The 24164-nt window shown below is 41.5% G+C and overlaps 1 protein-coding gene across 4 annotated transcripts in view; it reads left to right on the top strand.

The window, feature by feature from the left end:
• The window catches only part of egfem1 (EGF-like and EMI domain containing 1), a 61718-nt gene extending 40209 nt beyond the window's left edge, over positions 1-21509 (top strand). For 3 of the 4 annotated variants that reach the window (XM_067594454.1, XM_067594455.1, XM_067594456.1), the window contains exons 19-38: positions 1148-1273; positions 1664-1795; positions 1990-2118; positions 2301-2432; positions 2839-2967; positions 8168-8296; positions 9037-9165; positions 10145-10273; positions 10367-10495; positions 11045-11173; positions 11291-11419; positions 12778-12909; positions 13127-13255; positions 13494-13622; positions 14740-14868; positions 17043-17171; positions 17410-17538; positions 19091-19219; positions 19342-19470; positions 19903-21509. In XM_067594454.1, the coding sequence (XP_067450555.1) occupies positions 1148-1273; positions 1664-1795; positions 1990-2118; positions 2301-2432; positions 2839-2967; positions 8168-8296; positions 9037-9165; positions 10145-10273; positions 10367-10495; positions 11045-11173; positions 11291-11419; positions 12778-12909; positions 13127-13255; positions 13494-13622; positions 14740-14868; positions 17043-17171; positions 17410-17538; positions 19091-19219; positions 19342-19470; positions 19903-19982 (2537 nt within the window). In that variant the 3' untranslated portion in view covers positions 19983-21509. The remainder of the gene's footprint in view (positions 1-1147; positions 1274-1663; positions 1796-1989; positions 2119-2300; positions 2433-2838; positions 2968-8167; positions 8297-9036; positions 9166-10144; positions 10274-10366; positions 10496-11044; positions 11174-11290; positions 11420-12777; positions 12910-13126; positions 13256-13493; positions 13623-14739; positions 14869-17042; positions 17172-17409; positions 17539-19090; positions 19220-19341; positions 19471-19902) is intronic. The other variant, XM_067594458.1, reaches the window with a different exon arrangement.
• The last annotated feature ends 2655 nt before the right edge of the window (positions 21510-24164 follow it).

Here is a 24164-nt window from a genome sequence, read left to right as displayed (position 1 = left end):
ACTGTGAATGTGTCAAGATGTGAATTTCAAGATGTATGTTTTTCATTCCCTAACATATGTAATAATTAATGAAAAACAATATATATGGCATACCATCAAGTATATTTTAGGTGTAAACTCTGCTTTCATTTACAGTTTCTTCTAAACATCTGGTATACATCCATAATATCATTTGATACCTTTCAAATGTTTTGAAGTCTTGATGTATAAGGTCCTCCACAGAGCTCGACTCGACAGCGCTCTCATGTGGCTTTAACTTTTATAGTAAACGATCATGGATATATTAACAGTATGCGTGTCTGTTGTGTGAATATATGAAGTGCATGAGCATGCATACTTACTCATGTGTCTACATGTGTGGTTGTTGTTTGAATTCTTGTGTGAATGTGTGCCTGTGCCAATAGAGCCTGTACAATGACGACACAAACAGCTATGAATGGGGTTCAGAATTTCTGCAGCTTTGTCACAATCACGTACTGCATATAAATCTTTCTATATTCTGTCTTCTTTTCATTCTCTGCCAGCTTTGATAGATTTACTGGATTTAGTGGGTGGAATAAATAAGGCTCTCTCTTGAACTCACCTGGTCAACGCAGGTGTTCTTCTTTTTATAAACTGTGCAGCAAAAACCATGAGTGTTCCTCCACACCAGGGTGTCCTCTGGCTATTTGCTCTGCTGGTTGATGGAAAGTTCAGCTCCCTGTGTTGTGATCTAAAGTGATACTGAATATCATTCAGGAGCCTCTGATAGAAAACATGACTTTTTGTGTCTGCTGAATGGACTAAGATAACAGAGCAGAGTTACAGTATGTCAGCACTAATGCACAGTCCAGGTCTAGGCTTGCTAGATTTGTCAAAGCCAAATGAGAGAGAAAAAAAATATTTTCTGGATTGTACTTAGCTTAAGTTGCAGACCAGGTCATGACAGGGGTGATTTACTTCAGTTACTACTACAGAGGCTATTGGCAGAGGCTGAATAAATAAACAGAAAATGACTGAGTATTTCTAAAATTTCACTTCTGCAGTTCTCTTTCTTGACCCATTTTTGCAATGTTGTGCAATCTTGTACTGTGTCTTTTGCTTTTGTGTGTGTGTGTGTGTTACATTGTGACTATTGTGTTGTACACTATTTATTGTGTTTTGCTAGCCTGCTCAGCTGGGAGCTATGGAGAGAGCTGTCGTCTGACCTGTGACTGTGGGGGAGCTCCTTGTGATCCCATAACTGGACAGTGCATCTGTCCTGCTGGGAGGACCGGAGACTCATGTCAGGAAGGTACAATTGTTTTGAACAGTTTTTTTTTTGTTTTAGTATTAATTTTAACCTAATTATGTGGTAGTAGACTGTAGAAAATGTGATGACATGTGATTGAGACCAGTCTGAACTCACTGACATTACAAGCTTGCAGTTTTATCTTTAACCCTCTGAACCACCAGGAGGTTTGTGTTCTTTGTGCCTCTTTAAGCCAACCCAATTAGAAACTTGTCCTTTGCTTTATAAGTGACTTGTCCATGTCAGAAAATGTACCCCTTTCAAAACCTTTTAATACATTTTTCTTCTAAATTATTCTATTATACTATAAGTGGCTTTAGGGATTTACATAGCAATAACTCATATAAGTGGATTACTGCTCACTTAATCTGAAAGATACTTGACACTCCCTAGACTGCACTGTTGGATTCTGGGGGATGAAATGCCAGTCATCTTGTCCTCCCTGCGAGAACAAAGGTTCCTGCAACAAGCAGACTGGTGTCTGTGACTGCAGGCCCGGCTTCACTGGAACACTCTGCCAAAATGGTGAATTTGCAACAACTTTCTGCGATTTAACAAACAAAACATTTTAATAATTATATTCTTTTTAGCTTTTGTACTTTCCTTATGTTACTGCTTAAAGTATTTAGTGAAGTTTTATTTAAATCAAAGATATTCTTTACTTTAAACCAGAGTGGATTACTAAAGCATGTTTCCTATGACTGTCATGTTGCCTATAGAGTGTCCCCTAGGTTACTATGGACCAGGCTGTGTAACGCGCTGTTCATGCCACAGTGATGCCAGTTGTGACCCACAGACCGGACAGTGTGTCTGCCCACCTGGCAAAAGAGGCCACGACTGTGCAACTTGTAAGAAGCCTTCCTCTATAAAATGCATCATAACAAACACTGAAAAAAACATGACAATGTTAGAGTGGCAACTGAGAAGACAAAAAAAAATACAGCATGACAGAATAGCAGCAAAAGCAAAGCACAGGACAGATGATAACCTTCTACTTAACTTTCACAGTAATGTTTGCTTATGTTTCTAGCGTGTGAATCTGGTTACTGGGGCCAAGGCTGTATCAGTAAATGTCAGTGCCAAGAAAGCTCTCTGGGCTGTGACCCTGTCACCGGTCAGTGTGTGTGTGAGGCCGGCTTCATCGGAGACTACTGTGAGAGAAGTAAGTTAAACTTATCAGGTATCACAGAATTTCCTAAGATATGTTTTAGTGAATGCTGCCACCATGGGGTGATCCTCAGTTATAACATCTTTTCTGTTCATTACACCGAAAGTAATTTGCTGGACATTTCATTTTATCATACGTGTTTTATTTCAGCAGCAGTTGATATTGTTTTAGGACTGTTATATAATCCAGGTACATCCAGTTGTATGACATACTTCTTTAAACAGTATTTAGTGCAGAATATAACACAACATAACACATGGCAACATTTACTTGTGAACTGCGACAGAAAGCTTTTAGCTGAGTACATTTGGTTAAAAGTTCAAGATTTAAGATACTGTGTTTCTACTCTGTACTCCTGATGATCTGTCTCCTTCATTTGTTTTCTGTCTTATGTTAACAGAGTGTGTGAATGGCACTTATGGTCAGGGGTGTGTGCAGCAGTGCCAGTGTCAAAGTGGAGCCCTATGTGATCATGTGAGTGGAGCCTGCACATGTTCCCCCGGATATGCTGGCACTTTCTGCGAAAAAAGTAAGATCTCATCAGTTTCTGATCAGTATTTATAATACTTGTGATGGTATATTTTGTGAGAAAAGTGAATTTCCCTGACCGGTTTGTCATGTCTGCAATAATTTAGGCCTTTATCAATTTTTAATGTCTGTAAAAATATTCTTAAATGTTTTAGAGACTTCAAAGAATGATTTAAGGTTCACTCAATTCTTTGTGTTGAATTCAGAGGAACAACTGGTTAGTATTAATGTACATGGCAGCATATTTTGAAGGTCTAAGATTACCTCCCACCAGTGGTGGAATATGACTAAGTACATTTACTCAAGTACTGTACAGTTCTGAGGTACTTGCACTTTCCCTGAATATTTCGATTTTGTGATACTTCATTCGTCTCTCCCACTACAATTCAGACTGAAGCTATAAAAAATGGATAGAAAAAAGTTCAACCACAGGGACAAAACTACTACCTATTTATAAAATAGTTAAAACTAGGTCCACTTTGATCAGCTGCAAAAAAAGGCTGCTTCCGATGATGATCGGTATTATTAATCTAATAATGTCATTAATAACAATATATTAGCCACAGGGGCCATTTTTCTCCAGCACAAGTACTTTTTATCTTTCAGGTATATTTTGCTGATAATTTTGTGGTTTAACTGAAGTGTGATTTTACACTTTTACTTGTTTTCTTTTAGATTATTAGATTATTATTAGAGTAGATTATTTTAGATTTTCACTTTTACTTAAGTAAAGGACATGAGTATTTCTTCCACCACTCCACCCTCCCTCACTCTCTCCCCTCTTCCACACACAAACACAAAACACAACCTGTTCCTGGGAGCACAAGGTAGCTTCTGCTCTATGTGCTCTACAAGTCATCCCAGTTCTCTTGACTCTAGCGTTATACTTGGCACTCCCATTGGCTGCACGCCTCTGTTCACACATGGCTCCAAAATACATCTACAGTGATCCAATCACAAGTGAACAGCTTATGTGGTCAAAGACTATTCTTTATTTATGTGTGTGTGTATGCATGTATGTATGTCAAACGTGGACAATGAGTTGAAGAAGAGTAGTTATACACACATCATGTAGGTGCAAGCCTAAAAGAACGTAACGCCTGCACACTTACTCCAAGCCACAAAATCAAATCAAGATGACGTATTGATCTTACATGGATTTTTGTCAGACCTGATGAAGTTCCATGAACAATGACCCTAAAAATTCAACCACATAATCACTAGACTGGCTTCAGAAAAAGAATATTGCAGACACTCCCCATCCAACTTGATAAATCAATCTAGTAAACTTGCAACTTTTATATTTTATCTATATTAAAATTTTGTTAGAGCTGAAATGATTTGTTGATGAATGGATTAGTCAATAGACAGAACATTAATCAGCAACTATTTTGATAATTTATTAATAGTTAAAGCTTTTAAAGAAAACATGTGAATTATTCCAGCTTCTGAAGTGTGAGGATTTACTGCTTTTCTTAGTCTTATGTTATAGACTGAATATTAAGGTTTTGGACTCTTGGTCAGACAAAAAAAAAAAAAAAAAAAAAAGAAATTGTAATGAAAGTAATTCTACTATTTTCTGCCTGTTTTAGACCAACTCATTAATCATTTAATAGACAAAATAATCGTCAGATTAATGGATAGTGAAAATAATCATTAGTTGCAGCCCTACATTTCATATCTAACATTATTTGTGTATAAAATTTAATTCCTGAATTCAGTTTAATTTTGAATTTAAGTTGTGACAACTAAATATAAAAACAGCAAAAGGGTGTGATGTTTTGGAGGCACCACCAGTTCAAGTTTTATCCTCAATCTGTTTGTTAAACCATCCATGCTGTTGATTTTTGAGTGATGTGGGACAAATGGGTAATCCCTGGTTTAACCTCATCCTAATTAAAGGCAAAACTGGCTTCCTCCATTATAGGTGACATTATCTGTTTTTTAAATCCACTAGAGGGCACTGCAGGATGTTCTTCTGATTTTATTCATCTCTTCCACAGTTTCAGTGAATCACCACACAGACTCAATGAATCATCAGACTGTCCATGCAATGTCAGAAGCAAAACCATTTCAAAACCACACAAATCCCAAGATGTAATTTGTATTTGTCGTTCTGGGATGGATTGACTGTATTTTATAGGCTGTGTAAGCAGCGTCTTTTAAAGCATCCTGCCATAGCAAACCCCTCACTAGTATTCTTCTCATCATTGTGATGTTTTTTCCTCAACTGTAAGACCAACCATCTAACAGTCTTAACATTGTAATAGATTTGTTCTTGATTATAGTCTTTTGACTTGAAGTGGCCTCATGTTATTACAAAGTGTAAGATTTACTGTAAGTGTACCACCAGGCGCAGAAATTCATACCACCTCTGTTGTACACAGAGCATCGTAAATCACGGCCATGTCACACTAGAACAGAGCTTCGCGTCCCTAGTCATAACAGTCTAATGGCCTTAGATGCAGACGTCATTCTGATTGGACCTTGCTGTGGAAATAGGGCTATCGGTCTGACCAGATTCTGTTTTCTGAAGGCCTTTTCGCCTCAAACAGAGGTGTCCAGTTTCTCAGTCTTCTGCTGGGCCTCTTCCTTCAGGAGAAGTCAGGAAGAGGCCTGCGCGGTGAGAAGGACCAGATCTCTCTAGTTCATCTGTTTCACAGAATTAAAATGGAAAGATATGGCTTTCCCTTTCAACGCTCGATCCTATACGGGAGATTTTCATTTTCATCCACACACTGGCTTTGATAATGTTATTCATGGAAATAACTGGTACTACAGTACTCAGAAAGCTTGTTACTATGGCAGAACCATTCTTTCATTGAGCATTTTTGTGGCACTGAGGTTGATGCTAAACACTCCAGTCAACTTTTGTCGGAGGAAACAAGCCATTGTGCTGACATGAGTCCTGAAAGCTAGACCACTTCTTCAATTAACGTGGATCGTGCTCCGTTTCTTGGTCTGCAGCTTTGATGTTTGCGTCAAAATAGTTCATTTGGTCGCAGTAAAAAGAACTGGCATTGAGCATCCGCGTTATTGTCAAAGAAACCGGGTTGTTTTTGTTGTTGTTGTCTTGACCTCTTTCAGCGTATAGACCATGAATAGCACCAGGAAGTTTTATTTTGTGTTCTCTCTATCCGCTGTATTTCTGTGGTCTGCTCTCCCCCGGCTGTGTGGTCCCTGGACCTGCTTTATGGGCTGACAGCAGTGGCTCTTACACAACCAGGGATCTGGAAATAATCCTCCTGTCTTAAAGAGCTCATTTAGTCTAGAGATGGAGTCTTTCAGCGATGGAATAGTGTGTGTGTATGTGTGTATGTGTGTGTGTGTGTGTGTGGTGGTGGTGGTGGCGGTGGTGGACTGACTCCTCTGTGCCTACCTATAAACAAAGAGTCAAAGGGAAGAGTCTAAACTTACAAACACTAGCAGACCCAGTGCTAATATCAGATGACAGATGGCTGCTCTGCGGTTAATTTGGAAACCAGTCGCCCCCTGCTGGCATAAACAAATAATAAACTTTGCCATTCTGACTTGTCAGTAAAACCTCTGTAGATCTGAAGCAAGAGTATGTGTACTCCAGCAGACATATAAGGAAAGTGTTTTAACATGTTGAGGTGATTACTGTGCCTGGCAGAGATACCTCATTAAAGAGGTATTTTTCAGCCCCTGTTTCATTATATATATAACAGACATTTGGTGAATAATTGATCAGATAAAACATTCTTGAAGGTGGGAAAGAAAGACCAGCTTGTTGCCATGGTGTCAGCAACTGCTGTCATAATAATAAACAACAGACAATAAACTAGTGCTTTTGCTACAGTGCTACCACAGAGCTAATGTACAGCTGGGTTAAAATGACAGCATCCTCATAGGGCAGGCTTTAATAACATCGCAGCCTAACCACTACAGAGGCAGGCGAAGACGTCATGCTGTCAGCGTGGGAACGTGGCGATGACTGTGCCAGAAACTGCTGAGCAGGAAGGATACTTTTCCCAATTTTGGGCCTCGAGGTAGAAAAAAGTAGGAGTGGACAGCATCATCAATTGGAGCAGGAGAAGGAGGGTATGATGCATAAACTGTAGGGAACACCCTGAGTACTGTGGCATTCATAATTCATAAAACCACCAAGTTACACATTTCTGTCGCATTCCAGATTGTGGCTTCCTTTAGTAACACGGTCCACTGCTTCCCTTATAGATAGACGAGGCAGTATATAAATGAAATGAAAAACTGCTGGCTGCTGAGATAATTGGGACGGACTCTATCCAAACCCTCACCAGGCTCCTCATATATTATTGCAACAGAAAACAGAAGAGGGTACTTGAAGAGAGAAATGTCAGCAGCAGCTGTCAGTCAGTCAAAGACTTTAGTAGAGCAGCGTTCCTGTAAATAAAGGCCAGAATTGAAGAATGTTTTGTTTTCCAAAATACAACTATTATGCTTGCACTAGGCTGTGATCACTTCAGCTGTTCACTGACAGATTGAGCGATCAAAAATAGGCAGTGAATAAACAGACTCATTCTTTCCTGCTCTGGTGAAGTCATGCTTACAGACAATATTTACATCCCAGTAGTGGAAAGGCTCATTCATCCCGCAGCCTCTGGCGAGGTTCTTGTGGATGGGAGGCACTATGTTTACCAAACTTTCTGAGTGTCAATTGACTCTACACACACTTAAACAATCTCTCCGGCTCTGCTTGAGAATGGGAAACAGACTCTTTCACTGGCATCTCCTTGCATCAGCAGCGATACTGTACTGTAGGTGCACGTGTGTGCGTCTTAAGGGGGCACAGTAACCTGGCTTTGTTTTGCCGTGTATTGGTGGGGCCTGTGGACTCAGCAGGTGCTCTAATTACCGGCTCTCTGTGCCCCCTCTACCCCCGAAAGGGAACAGCCTCCGAGCCGCCATCGGCTTTGATGTGGCCCAGATCCACCACACATGTGGGACATGAGCTCACTTAACGAACGCAGACGCTCTGCAAATGAACAGCCGCAGCGTGGTACTGCAATTTGATATTGGTATTTTCAGTAGGTGGTAAGACAGAGAGGGAAAGTAGGAGGAGGAGGAGAAGAGAGTGAGAGATGGGGAAGGGAAGAGAAAGAACTAAATAAAAAAAAAAGGTTGGCATCTAAACCTTTTTCCTCTCCTCTTTTGTGAAGCTGCCAGTTCTAACCAGTCGGATGTTTTATCTTGGCCCACAGTGTGCCCGGACGGCTTTTACGGTCTTGACTGTGGCCAGATGTGCGAGTGCAGGAACGGTGCCCGCTGCCACCACATCACAGGAGCCTGCCTATGCACCGCCGGCTGGGCAGGACCACACTGCATTCTGGGTAATGGAAGCCACATCATTAAAACGGGGTGTGAGGGAGGCCCTCACTGCAGCCCATCACAACATCCTCTCCTTAAACACAACTATGATGTGTTTGTGAACAATTATCTCTATAATGAGACATTGCCAATGACTTTTTTAGGGATGGGTACGGGTGGAGAGAGGAGGGAGGACCAGAGTGCCCTGCAGCATACACGGTTTAATTGAGGTCTATTCTGGATAAATGCACCCACGTGTTTATAGCGATCAACATTAGGAAAGAGAGAGCATAACTTGGAATACTCTTTTAGTAGCTAACCAATCAGTGTTCTCATGCTAAAGTTTCTTGGGGATTTCATGCCGTTGTTTTAATGAATCCAGTGAAATGCCCACTAAAGTTCTTAGTCTGTCATTCTGCAGTCTTATTCGAGGCTCTCCTCTTGCCACAGCCATTTTGTGGTCCAAACTACCAGAGCCAGAGTCAGCAGAAAGCCACTAGCATGACTTAACGATGCATCTCTGTCATTAGCGCATTTTCCTCTTTCTTTGACTCCAAATGTCATCTTGGACTTTGATCATTAGGGAAAAGTTTACAAGATGTGCGCTGAAAACCATAATGCTCCGAAATGTCCTTTAACTTTCTAGTCTCATACATTTGCACTGGATGTAGCTGCTACAGTGCATTTAAAGGTAATACTGAATGTGTTTTGTTTGTGTGTGTGTTTTTTGCTTTTATATGTCTGTGCCTGCTTGTGTGGGCAGAATGCCAGGAGGGTCATTTTGGGGAGCAGTGCAGTCAGACCTGTGAGTGTCAGAACGGAGCCAGGTGTGACCACGTCACCGGGCGATGCAGCTGTACGGCCGGGTGGACTGGAGTCAGCTGCCAGCTGCGTGAGTGGCTCATCATGCAGTCCTCACATTAGCTAATCACTCAGCATCATAAACCCTTTCAAATATTTTGCTGCTACTTTCTTTCAGGACCATACCAGTGATTTTGCAAACCATGCTGCTGTGTAGACATTTCTGTGTGTCTGCTGTTACAGGCATCTAGTGGTTTTCATTTAACTCCATATGATATGAAATAAGACAATAAGCAGATCAAAAATTGACAAAATTATTGCAGACTTAATGTTCACTGTTACAGTTTACACATTTAAAAGTGCGTTTTTAAGATAGTCTGATAGTTTAATCTTATATTCTACAGAAAGTGGAGGACAACAATGGCTGCCCGGAATGATAGGAAACAAACTTACAAAATAGAAACCTGTATTCAAAAATCTGCAAAATTGTAAAGTAGACATGATTTGCAGTCAAGGAGCCACCATTTGCAAACACACTGGTATAATCCTTTAAATGTACCATTCAAATCACAATTTCAGAAGTTTTAGATCAGTAGAAATACCTCTTTGCATAGATAGTAACATATGCACATAAAAGTCCATAAACACACGGGAAGAGTCACAATATTTATGAATATGGTAACAAGTCTTTTGTTCTTACTGAAAGGCTGTTTGAAATACATGTGAGGTGTGTAGAGCTGCTTCCTCCTAACCATGGACTGTGTTGGCTTGTGTACACTTGTTTTTAGAACATCCAGGTGTGCAAAGACCTGAATCTTATAGTTGCATTCCTGAATGTTAATATCTGCTTCTTTCCTTTCCAGAATTTATATTTCAAGTATGTTCTGCCTATGTTCGTCTTGAATGGCCATGCTTTTGGTTTTGAGATAGAGACAATCAATTTTTAGTATCATCAGTGCCATGTTGATACATGTAACCTTAGTATTTTCATGACTACTATCTGCTTGTGTAATGTCTACATTCATGTCTATTGACTCTCTGCGCTGTGTTATGTGTGTGTATGTGTTCAGCATGTCCTGCGGGACAATATGGGGAACACTGTTCTGGCCAATGTCTGTGTCAAAACGGAGGTTCCTGTGACAGCGTGACTGGCCAGTGCTCTTGCCCGCCCGGCTGGACAGGAGCTGCTTGTGAGTTAGGTGAGCCCTACACTACTACTTACCATCGTGTTAAGTTTTGAGATCAAGTTTTTCACAATTTTTATCTGAAGTTTCCTTTTCTCTCGCTCCTAGAGTGTGAGGAGGGACGTTATGGAGAGAACTGCACCCAGATCTGCGGCTGTGCAAACGGAGGGAGATGTGACAGAGTGACAGGAAGATGTGTCTGTCTGCTCGGCTGGATGGGAGAGCTCTGTCAATCAGGTGACGTTCTCAGTGTCACATCAGCACTTAAAACTTTTGAAGTTTTTATTCTGCATTTTTTTCTGTTATCTATTTTTCCATACAGTATATATATATACTACATATATAGTATATATTGAAAGAGAGCATGGAGTTGGCTCCTTCATTCAGTATCCCTCTCCAGGACACTGTTGAACAGGAATAAGTTGAAACTGGCCAACACTTAGTTCAGCATCCCTCTATTGCCTGCTGAAGTGTCTCGACAGTGTTTTTGCAGTTGTACTCTGCTGAAAGATTTTCAAGACACTTCACTGCCAGTGTAGCCATACTCTCGCCTTGCATCTGTACTTCATTTGTAATACAAGAGCTTGCTAACATTTCTGTGTAGCAGCAGAGCAAAATTGCAGGTTTGCTCGCCTGAATCATAAAACTGGCTGTGTCAAAACAGTTTGTGCAATTAGCGTTGGGTAAATAAGCATAAAAGAAAAGTGGACATTTCAAAAAAGCTTTTTTTCTCAGACTCTAATGCTGCATGCTGAATGCGAACGCTTGTGTGTGTTCTGTCTGAAGCCTGTTCTAAGGGATTCTTCGGTGAGGGCTGTGAGCGGAGGTGCGACTGTGTCCATAGCTCGGGTTGCCACCATGTGACGGGCCACTGTGAATGTGAGCCAGGCTGGAGAGGAGCCAAGTGCGACAAACGTGAGTGTGCATAGGACAGAGGAAATTGCGAGTGAATGAACAGAAACTGGCAAATAGAAGATCTTTCAGCATGAGAGTAAACTGACGTGTGTGTGCATGTGTGTGTGGACTCCTCAGCCTGCCTCCCAGGGTTCTACGGTGCTTCCTGTGCCCAGCGGTGTCAGTGCCAGACCGGAGTACCCTGTCACCATGAGACAGGGAGTTGTGGATGCCCAGCCGGACTCACAGGGCCTGGCTGCGAGAAAAGTAATAATGAAAATACAGTTTAGCTTCTTCACTGCAGAAATTGTAGAATTTTAGTTTGTACAGTTTGTAAAAGGCAAACAAAACACTTATCAGCATCTTTAAGTGGAAGTTTGGTATTTCACAAATGTCCCTTATGTACAACTGATTATTGAGAAAGCCTTGGCACATGGCTAATATCACTGTCAAGTATTTAAAACCATTTGGCTGATGTCCATGCCTCGTTGATCGGTACACTGTCACCCTGAGATACATGGCTCCCACCAGGAAGCAAAGGCATCATGGGATTGAGGTGATCACCAAGAATCATTCTGTTAATACTAATTAAAATTTCCTTTTTCATGTGTCCTACAGGGAAAGATTACCATTTATTGCATTCCAGGAAATGCACTCTACACCAGCACTAAACCCTCACTGTCACAGGACTTTATGTTAATGTTTCATTATTTAAACCATACCCTTTAGGACTGTGTACGAGCAGCCTCACCACTCCTCCTCCCCCCTCTCACTGCCTCAACTCCCTTCCTCTCCTCACACACTCCCCAGACATCTGATAAATGTTACACACCGGTTGCCAAGTAAAACAGAAGGCATTGTTTTTGTCTCCTCGGCGGCGGATAAGGGCTTTTGGAAGGCAGACATGCATAATGACAGCGCCGTAATTGCCTCTTTAGTCTGGAGTCCTTTCTTATCTGTCCCCCACGCTGCCTGCTGCTGCCTGACTGAGTAGCTGGGTGCTGCGGTCTCACCCGAAAACATGTTCGGTTCACAGATTCATCTTGTTCGCTATGACTGATTGTCTGCGGACTCCATTCATTATTGTGATGAGCGTAAACGTATGTATGCAAAAAGGGTGTGTGAAAGAATGTCCCTCTGTGTCCATCTGGGTTTGGGCACCAGGGAAAGTTTGTTGGGAGTTTTGGTTTTGTCACCAGTCAATACTGAATGTCCCAGTATGCTCACAGAGTAATCTGAGGAAGGAAAGGGAAATGGCATTTGTCTTTGTTCCCACAAACTACTGAATGCGTGCATAATTAAGACGATGTCTTAATTGAAACGAAATAATACCTCTCCAATGTAAAGATTTAACATGTTGGAGTTATGGTAACCATTTTTGGTTTACAAAAAAAATATAGTATTATTACCAACAAAATCTGAAAAATGAACAAAATTAACATCTTCAAATAAACAATGAATTTGGGCTATAGTAAAAAAATTTGCAGAAAGTTATATGCAAGTGAAGCAAGTTATTTATTTTTAAGCAAACTGCATTTTCCCAGCTCATCATACTTCTTACTAAATTTGAACAAATGCTCCCATTGTGCTGTGCATGTGATATGTGTCTGCTTGTGTCATCTTAGCGTGTCCTGCTGGCATGTTTGGGCAAAACTGCATCCAGCTGTGCCAGTGTTCAGGAGACCAAGAGCAGTGCCATCCAGTGACGGGGATATGTAGCTGTTTACCTGGTTACTACGGGGCACGCTGTAAGTTACGTAAGTATACTGTTCATTTTCTGCTTAAATTACATTCATAAATTAAAGCTAAACATATGCATTTTGGACCCATGTCATATGAGGAGTGTTGGTTTTTAATGTCGACTGTAGAATACATTTTTTTAAAAAATATACTTCCAATAAGCACAAAGCAAAACTTGTAGTTCTGCAAACCTGTCAGCTGTGTCCTGCAAGTGTTGCTACGGTTTGTCTCCAGGATGTCGACCAGGGACTTTTGGGCCCAACTGCAAGTCCAGATGCAGCTGCATCAACGGTGGTCGCTGTGACTTCAGGACCGGGGCTTGCTACTGTCCTCCTGGCTTCATCGGAGCCAACTGCAGCTCAAGTGAGTCAAGAAGCCTTGCACCTGCTTGCAGGCCTACTCCAGAATGAAATCTTTCTGCACTCCTTTAATATCATTATATGGGGTTACTGTTTGGGGGATTTCTGCTTCTTTGTTGTTGTGGAAAATTCTAGTCAGCCACCACAGAGGCAGCCCGCAAGGCCTATGAAATGAAGATATTTATGTTCATAACCTCTCAGTTTGTACCACTGTGTGAATGAGGGTGTTTTAATTCCTGCAGGTTGTCCGAGTGGGTACTATGGGAAGGACTGTGCCAAGCTGTGCTCCTGTGGAGAAGGAGGGAAGTGCCACTCAGTAACCGGGAGGTGTATCTGTGCCGCTGGTAGGATGGGACAGTCCTGCCAACAAGGTAAACTGAGAAATGTTGATGTACTGACTGCTTGTCTTGATTAATTGGCTCATGCTGGGGATACTTTTGATGTCACTAAACAGTTTTAAAAACATCTATCTATCTGAGTTGTCCATTTTATACTAGTGTGGATACCTTTATGTCCATCAATTTTATAAAAGCCAGATATATGAGAGGTGCATTTGCAGTAGTTAGATATGAGGTAAGGGATAGTGATTGGAGAATGAGTTAAAAACTGAAAACAAAAATAGTCATGATGATAAATGCACTTTGCTGAAAGTATTCACCTCAGTATTATGGCTTTTAAGTATGTGATAAAAGCAACGCTTACTGGAACGATCCATTTTCCCACTTGGAGTAAAACGCTATCGCAGGTATCACACAGAACCTTTTATATTTTACTCGTCTCTGACATGCATCAGTTGGAACAATTGGTCCTAATGAGTTCTTGAGAAGTAGAAGGCGTAACTGGAAAGTGAGAAACAACCAGTCAAATAAGTGTGTATTTTTCAACATTTTTCCCTGTATATTTAAGTAACAAATTCTCCATTTCCTCAGTGTGAGGCCTCTGATGATCACAGGGCTGTTTTCCCGAGAAACAGGCGCAGTTGGGTTTTCTTAATCTCTCCCTTTATCAGCAATTCAGCTGGATTGCAAACGGGGGGTTTCCAGCGCTGCCTGCACTAAATGTTCTCTTCTTTAGCCTCCTGCATGTATTTGGACATACCACCTCTTGAGTTCCTCTTGTTGAATGTTTATAGAGACCTATAAGTAGCTCGTTCTCTGTGTTCCGTGTCGCTGGATTTGGCAAGGAAGCAAATAAATAAACAGGGAAATCAAAGACTGCTTCCTTATTGTTTTCCCAATCTAAATTACCCAGAGAAACATGATTATTCTTTTATATCAGCGCCAAATTAGACTACTTTGCCATCTCTTTAATGAACTGTTGCTTAAGTAAACATGTATGTGGTTAGTGCAATCTTGTGTGTGTGAAAGAGACAGACGGAGCACACACTGTGCACTATCTTTGAGTTACACCCCTTGGTGTGGTTGCAGAGTAGAGCAGAAACGCCTGTACTTTTTGCCTTTTTCTGATGTTCTCTGAATGTTTCTCCAGCATGTCCTAGGGGGCGATACGGCCTGCAGTGCAGAAGCACATGCAGCTGTCAGAACGGAGGGATGTGTGATCCTGTTGACGGGTCCTGCAAGTGTGCACTGGGTTGGACTGGACCCCACTGTGACACAGGTACAACTTCAGAGGCAAGACACACCAGGAAATAATCAGAACTCAACAGAACTACACTGTCCTCATAGGAAATCAAAAAAATAATGACATGCAAGTACAAAATATACAGTATACAAGGTGCACACAGCAGGGATAGAGATACTACTTGTAAGACTTGACTCCCTGCTAGCAGGGGAACACATGTCGCTAACAAACATTTAAAGGTGCAGTGTCTAGAATTTAGTGGCATCTAGCAGAATGGACTCGGCAGAAGTAGAATATAATATTCATAAGTATATTTTAATTAGTGTATAATGTTTTTGTTACCTTAGAATGAGCCCTTTATATCAACATAAGGAGCGGATCCTCTTCCACGGAGCCCGCCATGTTTTCTACAAGAGCCCAGAACAGACAAACCCAACACCAGCTCTCGAGAAGGCCTTTAGCTTTTTTCCTGTGTTTTCCCTACACATTTGGAAGGGGAGGAGGAGTGGGAGGGCTGTTCAGTTTGTTGCAATCTGCAACCTCACCACTAGATTCCACTAACTCTTACACACTACACCTTTAAATGTGTTATGGTTATGCACAAATACTTAAACCCAACATAAAGTGACATAAGACTGTATTTGTATTTGTCATCTTTGCCCCCACACTTTGGAATAGTTTACCCCATACTATTATATGATTCACTGCAAAAACTTCTCAAGGCTTGTTTATTTTCCCAGGGCTGCTAAGTGTCATGCATTGACCGTGAGACTTGCGCTATTGACACTATTCACATACTCTCACGCCACACGTCCATTTTCTCATACAGTGAAAAAAAATTCATGACTGATAACGTCACGGCGCGAAAAGACGACACTGACAGCACACGGACAGAACAGCGAGTTTTTCCAGACCATTAGGGGGAAAGCAAGAAATATACACAAATCTATTATATATTGTGATGTATTCCCATCCATGCTGCTCAGCGTAATCTCAGTCACTGGCTCTTCTGGCTCCCTCTCCTCTCGTGCACACGTCATGAGAGGAGATGGTTATGGGGACGCTCTGTGTCCCTGTTGCTCTCAAACTTTCTTGCAATTCCATGCTACTTCATATGTATAAATTGTTTGTCTTTGTTTATTCTTGAAGATGTTTCTAGTAGCCTGCAACCTACTACCATTTTATTCTACATAAATATAATTGCAAATATGAAATAGCCATTCTTTAGATAATCATTTCCTGTCCTGATCCACCCAATTATATACTGTTCTTGATGCATTTTTGGTTTTCATAGCGCCCTCAATCTAACTAATCTAGACTAGTGCAGGTGGCTGTTTCTTTACTTAATCCAGGAGGTTAGGTGGTGTAGAAATGCAGGAAAATTGTTTTAAACCACAATTTTTACTGGGGGAGGACCCCTCAGAGCCCCCCACCAATTATGTATCTTTCCAAGTTTGCTCCCCCATTTTAAAACATAACCAGATGCCCATGGTGAGGAGCATAGATCTTATCCCCTGTTTTGAAGAAAAACATGTGTAATATCTGGAGTGTATATCAAAAATGCTACCCAATAAACACAAATTCGCAAAAAGAAAAAGTCTTATGAAAAAGGTGTTGGTTCACAAGGCCAAAGAGAGGTTGAGTGGGTCAGTTGAACACGAATAATATTCATTTTATTATAAATTATGAACAAAAATAAGTACTACCAAATTCCCTCCCTGGAACAAATCTCACTCCAAGCTGAAGTCAAAACTGGGCAGCCCCGTATTCCCCTACCTTTCTAAACTGAATTTTTCTTTTTTCTTGTGTTACTTATGTCTTAATGCTGTTTTGCAGTCCTTGTGTCTGTTACTGTCTTATAGGTGTGATATTTTGTGCTTAAGTTTAAGAATTGTAAACCATTTGTTACTTTTGTTTGAAAAATGCTACACTGTAGAAATAAATCTTAACTTACGTACTCATAAAGCACTTTTTGAAAATGCCAATTGATCTTTTTCATAGCTGCCAAATGCTAATAATTTGCAAATAGCCTAATTTTTGTCAGTGAATGTCAGTTTTATCAGAAGTCCCTATATATTGACCATCTTCTCAATGCATTCTCAATAGGATTTTCTGCTGAAACAGGTTGATTGCCATCTAAATTTTGTCAGGAATACCAGTAATTGGTTCATTCAGAAGCTGCAACATATTTCATATGTGTGTGTGTGTAGCTTGTCCACAAGGAAAATATGGGCTTGATTGTGCACAAGACTGTCCATGCCTCAACAATGGGACCTGTGACCGTTTCATTGGCACCTGCAGCTGTACTGCTGGATACTACGGCCACTTCTGTCAACACGGTATGAAAACACTCAGTTATAATATAAAAAGAAACTTGGTGATAAAGTTACAAGTGGCCTCACTGACGTAAAAGCTCTTTCTGAAATGGATACCATTTTTTCTTCACTCCCATAGTGAAATAGGTGACACTCTGTGTTGAATGCACCTACATCAAAGTGAATATATGACCATTTTCTGAGCCATACACTGAAACATACGTATATGTAACCTGAATTTACCATCTTGTGTTTCTTTTAGGATGTCCGTCTGGGTTTTTTGGAATGAACTGTGCCCTTACCTGTGACTGTAAGGTGGGACAGACCTGTGACCATGTGACGGGACAATGTGTGTGTCCACCAGGCTACTATGGGCCACAATGCCAAAGACGTGAGTATATAGACTATCAAAAGGTTAATTATCAACTGAAATCCTTAAAATTACAACCCAACATTTTGTGTTAATCAAATGAAACTGAGTGGACCAATTTTAACAAAATGGGTGTATATATATATGGGTGTAAAATTACAAAACTTTTTTAAGAGAATAGGAAGCTCATCTTTTGAGAATTTCAGTAGTTTTTAAAAACATACAGTGAAGCAACACCATGAAGACAGAAACACTATCATGCTCACATAGTCACAAGCTTGTTCACATTAATAAACAGCCACCTGGACACCCAGCTGCAATGCTACATGGGCAAATATGAGCATGCATGAATAAGAGGACACCAAAAAAAAAAAAAATTTCCATTGGGTTGGTGTGAGTGTGTGCCGGCGGGGAGACAGACAGGCTAGTAGGTAGGTGGGCGGGCAGGCGGGCTGGTTATTTGATGAGAGACAGGTGTTTCCCGACTGCTTAATGCGTTCCTGTTACATCCTTGTGCCCTCCTGCCTGCTTGCGGGGCTCTCAGCCGCAGTGTGAGCGCCTAAATGGCCACTTCAGTCCCAGCAGGAGATATGACTGAGCATTGCAGAGCAGCTGTAAGGCAGCCACAGGCTCCAGAAACACGCATGGATCTATCTCTGTGTGTGTCTGTATGTGTGAGGAAATGTGTGTGCACATTTTCTTATCACTATATGTACGTGTGAATGTGAGTGAATAAAAAGTTTGCTTATCTATAGTATGTGCACTTGCTCGTGTGTATGCTTGTGCCTTACTGTAATTGTGCGTTTGTGCGTGGTCATATGCATTTGGGTTGCATTTTTAGATATAGGAGAACTAATTGCCCACAAGTCTAGCAAAGTGACAAAAATCATCGATAATTTGGGTGATTTACTAATTATCATATGAAAAAATCATATGACTTTTGGGATATTGGTCAACTTATCCTTTTTATTTTATAGGGAGAAGTATATAGCATGAACTAATGCCACATACTACAGCATTTATAGCCTGAAGAAGTTTGCAATGCCTGTCCCTAGATGGGCCTTTATAATACATAAAACTCAACAAGAAAATACATTAAAAAAACAGCACAACACACAAAAAATTTACAATGATACAATAAAAGTATCATAAAACAACAAGCACCAGATCACTCATTACTACCTGACTGATCCCTCTTTAAAAATGGGTTCAATCTGAGTTTAAAATGATCTCAGTCATGATCCATTTTCCAGTTTGTTGGGTAATGACAAGACCAGAGGATTAACATTTTTAAAAAAACACCCTGGATCACTGAAAGTAAAAGGATCACTTTTTAATGTTATAAAATGTTAGTTGATTATGTGCACTTATCATACTGTATACATACGAAGAGCTATTTTAGTCCCTAGATACCTAGTAAGAGATAAATTCACCAGTCCTTGTAGTATTGTAGGTAAGGGTTGTAAATTACACATGTAGAGAAGAGGGTTCATGTTTGCATTCAGATAAGGGAATTACTGTAATGTCAATGAAAGTACAGTAACACAACCGTGCCTGTGTTTTTGCTTCTCAGGATGTGAAGTCGGCAGGTACGGATTGAACTGTGAAAAGTCATGTGACTGTGCTGGTGAGGCACCATGTGACCCATCATCTGGGCAGTGCCTCTGTTCCCCAGGAAGGACAGGACAGAGATGTGAAAAAGGTGGACATCACCTTTACACTTTATTAAAGCAACCAACACAGCAACTAACTATCCATTTTTATATCTGAAATTATTTAATCTCTCTCTTTGTCTCCTCTCCATCTCTGTCTTTCCTCTCTCAGACTGTGGTGGAGACCGCTTTGGCCCCGACTGCTCTCTGCCGTGCCAGTGTTCCCACGGCGCCCACTGTGATGGGCTGACTGGGAGATGTCTGTGCCCACTCACCTGGTTGGGCCCCACCTGTAGTGAAGGTAAACCTGAGCTCTCATTGCCACACACACACACACACACACGCTCAAAGACACACACACACAGGACTAGGGTTGTCAAGCTAAAACAGAACGAACACACACAAACACACACACACACACACACACAGACAAGGTCACAGGCTGTAAAGCTGAACCAGCTTTAGTGAAATACTGTGTCATGAAGTGTGAGAGGCTGAGCCCCATCACTCTGTGTGTCACCCTGTCTCTCTCAATAGCTGCTCCTGTCTCCTGACAGTTATTTTAATCTGCACCCAGCATGGAGCCAGGCTTGGGGCTGTCTTCGTTTTACCTCCTCAAAGCTAAACACACGGGAGACTACGTACCAGTTACTTCTCCTCCAAAAACCCCAGAACATTTGCTTTTGATTTTCAAATAGTGCTGATGTCTTCTTGCTTTTTTTCCCCCTTTCAGCCCTACTACACCAAACCCCAGGAGTGTTGAACTTTTCCATGTCCCAAAGAAAGAGAAGAGCAGGCAGCAAAACCACATAACCCAAGCAGCGGTGTAAACTCCTGACAGGATGTTCAAACACAGGGCTTGGCTCTGTGTAGCATTACTTAGATCATCTTGGTAAAGGTGATTTGGTATTACTATGTGTTACTTTGTTTTTGTGAAACTGGTACTCAGCTGTCAGAAACTGGCACTCCATCACTGAGCCTGGAGCTCGAGATTATCAACCAGTGGACCTGGCATGTGAGGCACCTTCAAAGGACTATAAACTCTTAACCTACCTGTCTGAGGTAGAGCCTGAGGAAGAAGTCTGAGGTTACAATGACGTCTTAGCAATAAACACCAATACTTACATCACATTTCAATTGCTGGTTGTAAACTGTTAATTTGCATTGAAGATTTACACTACCAGCATTTAATGAGTTGTTAAGGGTTGTGTCTGAATTTGACCAAGACACACCCGTACAAATCTTGACCTTAACAACCACTACCAACATTTAGCTTTCTCTGTTACATGTGTCACAAAGAAAATGTAAAAATAATATTTTAAGGACTTGAAGGTCAGCATAACAGAATGTCAAGCATATATCTGGTGAAAACTAAGCAAGTTTAGAAATTGACTTATTCACCTGTTCTGAACAAATATAACATCAAGATTCTGTTGCAGAAATCATGTTGCTACAGCTGAAATCTACGCCGTGGGCTGCAGGCATGTGCGCCACAAGCATACTGTATGGCTAAGTAGTAAGTCATAAATGTTATAGGTATAGAAGATGATCAAAAATCTAACCGATAAATTCTTTTTTTTTATATTTATTGCAGCACATACACCATGCAAACAGTACTTGCAAACTCATGCAATTATATAGTTCACTTCTATCATAGTGATCCACCAAACAATGTTAAAATCAGTGGTTGGTTGCTTTAAATATTAACCTAAACAGACTCATATTCCATCCTTACCTTGAACATTTTTTTTCCTGTAGACCTGCATGTATACAAATGTCTGTGAGGATATTTTCTATCCATAATGTAAGTTATTTCAACATGCTGGCTCACAGGATTGTGAACTCTCTCCATCTATTGGCATTTTTCAAGGGTTTTCTTATTGCGGTGCAGTGTGCTGGGCGCAAAATACTGCAGGCAAAAACCTGCATGCGTTGCACTTCTTTCACATCTGTGTTTATTGAGTTAGCAGCTTATATAAATGATACAAGTGATGTAAATATTTTTTTCTGCAGCACCTGTAAACATTTATCTGGTATTACAACATTGGAAGCCTTTTGTAATACAGATATGAGAGCATTTTTGTATCTCAGGTCAGTGGCAGTTATATCAGTCATAATCTACTGTGTTCATTAGTAGGTGGCATACCTGTGTCAGTGGTGCTATATTGATACATTTTTTTTGTATAGAATTGATATATTCAATTTTTACTGTGTCTCCCCGTTGTTTTTATTTCCTCTGTGATACTGTATGTCTTTATCCTCTCTGGTCTTCTTTTTACTCAAACAATGAGAACAAGAGCCATGAACCAAATAAATAACAATAAAAAACATTTATGGACACCTGCTTTTAACCATCATCTTTGAATTGTGTGCTCTGAATGCAGCGTTGCATGGTATTGATTTCTGTGATCCCTGAGAGAGAAGGGGGGCGTAGTAAGGTATGGAGGTGGAAAAAGGGGGGTGAGAGGTTCCAGCTGTCATAGAGACCTATGGGGTCCTGTGTATATGTGTGTGGGTGGGTGGGTGGGGGTATGTCAGTGTGTGTTTTTGTGCTAGGCTACTACCAGGCATCTCTCAAAAGCCAGTGAGAGGTCAAGCATTAAGGCCATGCCTGCCTCTCTGACAGTAGTCTAAGGTGGGTGGGGTTGTGGGAGGCACCTGAGCAGGGTACACTGGTGGTGTAAGATGTGTGTGTGTGTTTTTGTGTGTGTGTGTGTGTGTGCTCCTCTGAGTGTGTAGGGGTGTCAGAGAAAGACAGAGATCCCTGAGACATTTTTCAAGTGCACTGGAGCATTTTCTCTTCTATCGGCCAAAGGCGGCTGTGGTCTGGCAGAGGCAGGCAGGTGCCTGGACCGAACATGCACCCATCCCAGCATCCCCAGGGTGAGTGATGGGTGAACGGGCCCGCCAGTGGAGGATGGAGACCCCCTCCTCCTCCTCCTCCCCCCCCTCACACCCACCCCCTGGTGTGGCTGATGGATGGGGGGCCGCTCCAGCTCGCCCTGTGTTGTGACAAGCAGCAGATGTACTCCAATAATGTTTATCGGCCAGGCCTTCATCTTCGGATGACACACACCTGTTTCCAGTCAAACAGGCCCAGAGAGACCATCCATTCACTAAGCTCTGGGTGGTCACTGCAGCGCTGTATCAGCCCTCTATACATAACACAGGGTGCCCACAGCAGAACACTGTGCCACAAATGAGGGGCTGGCACGCCAAAAGATGTCTAAATGGAAAGATCAAGAAGTAGCTCTGATGGAAGCCAAACCTGCAATTAAACAGAGGCCATCTTTGTTTAATTCTCAAAAGTGGAGAAGCTGATTCAGACAACATTTCAGTTTCCTTAAAATGATCTCAGCACTCTGAAAGAAACTTTTGTTTTATTACAAGTCCATGAACAAACATGATCTTTGTGCTAAAAGTACTTTTGGATGGATGAAATGTCCTGCTGTTGTACGCAGGCTTGCTTATCAGGGGTGAGGGAGAGAGAGAGTGAAGGGTGCAGGAAACCGGTGATGAAATAGCCCGTAAAAGGTAAGATCGCATCATGGGTACTTTTTCGCTGTAATTAAGCATACGCCACTCTTTGCAAAGAGATTCTATCACTTTGCTGCCATAACTTCACGTCCCAGAGATAATTTCTGCCCCTCAGCGTTGAACCAGATCTCCCCAAAGGCCGCAGTGTTTTGAACTCCAGCTGACAAAGCTGTCGGCTCAGATAAAAGAATGAGGGGAAATCATTTCAACACGTCCTGCACCATTTGTTTGGTTGTTGCCTGGAAAAATAAATGTGAAATGTCAAGGCTGCAAAAAGATAAGTATCAAGGAACTCTCCCACACTCTGGAATCTGTGTGGCGTAAAGGAGTCATCTTTGGTTTTGATGTGTCAGCTTGTCTGTATGTCTGTATAACTAAAGATGTGTGTTCATAACCAGAAACTATACATATTATAACATTTTTTTGTATATTTATTTGTTGAAGTTTTCAAACCCAAATGTGTAGGTAGGTGTACATTGCTATTTCCACCACTGGATGGCGTGCAACATGGAAAAGAGCATGAAGCCTTTGAAAGTAACTCTGATTCAAATGAGTGCACATGAATGAATGGCTCACGGTAAAATATGATCAACATAATAAAGTTGCAAAGATTGTCTTATACTGATGCTTTGTAGTTTAAATTGCTCCAGTGCTAATCTGCTAGACTCCACTCCTACGCTCCTTCAAACATGGAATTGATGACCTGATGAGCTGCTTTCTAATCTACTCCATGAGCAAAGAATGAGATGATTTCAAAAACTAGGCTCCAAGTGGTTCTGCCACCACGCCTGTCCTGATTAGACTCGTCATATTAAAAACATGTGCACGGCTGCTCTGCTCTGTCCTGCTCTGTTCCCTGGGACTGTGCTGAGTATCCATCAATAACACTAATGACCCGTAGCCTCCAGGGAGAAAAACAAACAGTGTAATGAAACCACAACCTTAAGCTCCGCTGCTTTCTAAGAGGGAGAAGGCAAGGGGGGTAGGTGGGGGGGACAAGAAGATAAGGAGAGAAGAAGAAGAAGGGGAAGAAAAGATTCTGACTGGCACATACACACGCACATATACTGTGCACACACTCAGGGTGGTGTGGGGGGGGACAGACAGAGGAGGTGCTGCTATTATTGTAAAAACAACAAAAACTTGATGTGATGATTTGTGGAGTCTCCCCACCCAAACACACACACATACACACAGAAACACACTTCCCACTTGTGCCAACTGTTACTGTTAGCAAGTACCAATCCATACCAACCCCCTCTACCACCCCGTCCCTCCTTGAAGGCTATACTCCCACACCCATCCATGCCTCCCTCTCCCCGAAAAATGTTTCCCCTGGCGTCTGAGTCAGCACGGGTGCCAAGTCAATCAGTGTGAGAGCTGCCAGCTGTGATGGCCCCTCTCTCTGGGGCCATGATGTATGTTCCAGCGAGGGGAGCGGGGCAGTTACATGCCACA

The sequence above is a fragment of the Thunnus thynnus genome, chromosome 7 (assembly GCF_963924715.1).
Source record: "Thunnus thynnus chromosome 7, fThuThy2.1, whole genome shotgun sequence".
NCBI classification, from domain to species: Eukaryota; Metazoa; Chordata; class Actinopteri; order Scombriformes; family Scombridae; genus Thunnus; species Thunnus thynnus.
Note: the sequence above shows the minus strand (reverse complement) of the source record. Positions and strands in the feature narration are given on the sequence as shown.